The following is a 2,902-nucleotide window of genomic DNA, read 5'->3' as shown; positions in this document are numbered from 1 at the left end:
GAAAATTAAATGAGAAACTAATCTCAGCTTCAAGTAAGGCACCTAAATGACTCCAGCATTGGAGCACTACTTTATTGTTCTGCAAAAGCACATCTAAATAAAGTCTGCACAATGGCTAAGGGCCTCACAGACTATGCACTCAGAAAACCGCTGGATCACTTAGGAGTAAGCATATGTTCCTTTTAGGTACAACAATTCCTTAAATCAGCATACTTCGCTCCATCCAAAAAGGTGGAAGGATGTACCTGTCAACAAAATGTTAACGGTTTGCAGTTCCTGCCAGCAGCATTTTCGGGGTCAGGAACACCTCTTTGTCATGTCAGTGACAGCTAACTCCTTCAAGCAACTTCAACTCACCTAGGCATGGCTGTCAAAATTCACTGCTCTGTCAGCAATACCTTCATTTGTAGTACTATCCAGTAATGTTCATGGGTAAGTTCTAGTGTTAACACCCAACTTAAATGAATAAGCAATATTAAATCTCTTTTGCTGTTGACACTGTTTTCCTGAAGACAATAAAACTAATTTAAGAGAGGAAATCTTACAAAACTTCTGTTTTTTCCTAATGCCTAACTTCAGAATTTTTGAATAGCCCCACATATGTTCCTCTATAACTGCTCAAATTCATTCATCTGAAATGGGTAACTAACCCATTTCTCAAATGTTTTCCTTTCCAGTTAAGTTAAAAGTGACTCCATACAAAATCATGTGGCTAACAGAATTAAGATCATCACTCTTTAAGCTAGGTTGAACCTCTTAGACTAAGTCAGTTTTGGGACATAATGTTTCTAAACTAGGTTTTTCTTAGTACTGTTGCCTTTCCAACCCATCCTCAGCAATAAAGAGCATGGTAAAGTTAGAATTACCTTATCACTATATTTTGAGACTGATCTTATGGGAGTAGTGTATATTACTACTGTGTATACTCTTTGTATTGATTTTGTATTATTGTATATTTCAAGACAGAAATTATTGTGAATCATAACTGTCACAGGAAATTTCAACATTCTCCAGAAAGTATTTATATTTGATATTAACTGACAATATAAAAAACCCCCTTACATTACTTGACATCTGATACATGCATTAAAAAACATGAATGAAAACAAATAAAATTGTCTCTTTAAATTTTAAGAGGAAGAAGACAGAAAGAAAATGCAAAAAAGACTGCTTTAAATTAGCTCCAGGCTTAGATGTTTTTTAAGAGTAAAGCTTAAAGCTGACTCTTCAAATACTGCTCTCTTGTTTGATGTGTTCACAGTCTTTAGACAGTTACCATGTAATGAACCTGTGCTACAGTATTAGAAATGTTTTCATTAGAACCCCTTACTGCCTTTCAAACTCATGGAGATTTAAATCACCAAAATGTGATAATAAGAGACACTAGTTCCATTACTTAATATAAAAGGATCCTTCGTTCAATTGCCTTGCGGCATATAGGGCATTCACTCATTCGGTCTCCGCAAAGCTGACACGTTCCATGGCCACAGAGAAAGATCATATTCTTCAGACGATCCAGACAGACTGGACACATAGTCTGTAAAAGATTTTTGACAGGTTACATAGTCAATAGCAGTAGTGATACAGCATGAAATATGCAATACATAAATTATTGTAATTTAACAATAAATATGCCACCTTAAGCACAGCAGATCATTGCCACAGCATAACCCATCCACTAACCTGAAAACTAAATTTTTTTTTTTTAATCATATTTTTGCTTCACATTGACTTAAATTATTTGGGCTACCCCATCTGCTATCCCATCATGAAACAAACGCTATGAAGCTTTTTTCCAAATATGATCCCTTTGAGGAATACAATCCAGTAGCAGGCTGACTTCACATTTTCAATATCATTACCCAAGTTGCATCATTAAGGCATTCTTTAGCAACATCCCCCTTCATGTAATCTTCCAGAGAACAAACACCACTATGCGTGCAATGGCTGGGTAATGATTAACCAGTTTCTCCTCAGGCTACCTAGTTGTTCATATACTTACCTTTAAACAACAAGCACTGAACACATGCAGAAGTAATAAAAATGCTGTATAACCAATATTATACAGATTCAATACTGGTAATTTCAGTCTTTGTTCATGGAAGTTATCTAGATTTTTAATCCAAGATTTTAAAGGAAAAGAACACCTCAAGTTTCAAATGAAGAACAATACAATAAATCTGTGACCTTCAGTCATAACAGCAGCACAGCAAACTTTTAAAATCAGTTTTAATTCTGAACATTAAAGTGACAGCCAATGCTCAAAAGAGATCTCCTGAAGTTCTTCAGTGGCAACGTTCTTTTTTGTACCAAGCCACTAAGGAACAATGGCCTTCACGTTTTGTCACATGCAAAAAGTTTTGGTAAGGTATGTTCCTTCACCATAAACACACTGCAGCCATGTTAGGATTTAATTTATAACAGTTTATCAAAAGTTAGTAAATGAACATATGTGATGACAGATGATAACTGTTAAAGCCATTTTATAGTACAACAAAACCAACCTAAGATGTCATCAGATCTGAGACACACTAGACATATCTAATACTTACAAATGTTGACCTCATATATAATACGAAATACTAACAGGGGTCATATTTCAAATGCAAATTCACTTTTATCACCACCTTGGACTTGTGACTTCTTTCCGTACTCATCACTGGGGGTTTATTTCAGTTTTTTCATCTGATGAGAGAGAGAATCCATAGGAAGAACTCTATTCAGTATAACCTTGAAGCATATGTTCTATGGAATCAACAGGTATTACTTCCTAGAGAAAACAGCTTAGCTGTAGACCAAAAATATTCACCATCAGTCTACTTATACAGAGTTTATATTGGCGTGGAATCTGGCCAAATGCCTATTTTAATCTCCAGGATACCAGAATAATGAGCTAGCAGGA

At 35.3% G+C, this 2,902-nt stretch overlaps 1 protein-coding gene across 1 annotated transcript in view; it reads right to left on the bottom strand.

Annotated features, from left to right (window-relative positions):
- Window positions 1-1,245: 1,245 nt before the first annotated feature.
- Window positions 1,246-2,902, bottom strand: part of LOC104501592 (E3 ubiquitin-protein ligase MIB1) — a 21,607-nt gene continuing 19,950 nt past the window's right edge. Inside the window, exon 9 of the mRNA XM_010145429.1 lies at window positions 1,246-1,537. Within this exon, the coding sequence (XP_010143731.1) occupies window positions 1,397-1,537 (141 nt within the window). The 3' untranslated portion in view covers window positions 1,246-1,396. The remainder of the gene's footprint in view (window positions 1,538-2,902) is intronic.

The sequence above is a fragment of the Buceros rhinoceros genome, unplaced genomic scaffold (assembly GCF_000710305.1).
Source record: "Buceros rhinoceros silvestris isolate BGI_N320 unplaced genomic scaffold, ASM71030v1 scaffold18511, whole genome shotgun sequence".
In the NCBI taxonomy this organism is placed as follows: Eukaryota; Metazoa; Chordata; class Aves; order Bucerotiformes; family Bucerotidae; genus Buceros; species Buceros rhinoceros.
The sequence above is the reverse complement of the archived record's forward strand: the minus strand, read 5'-3'. Positions and strand labels throughout refer to the sequence as shown.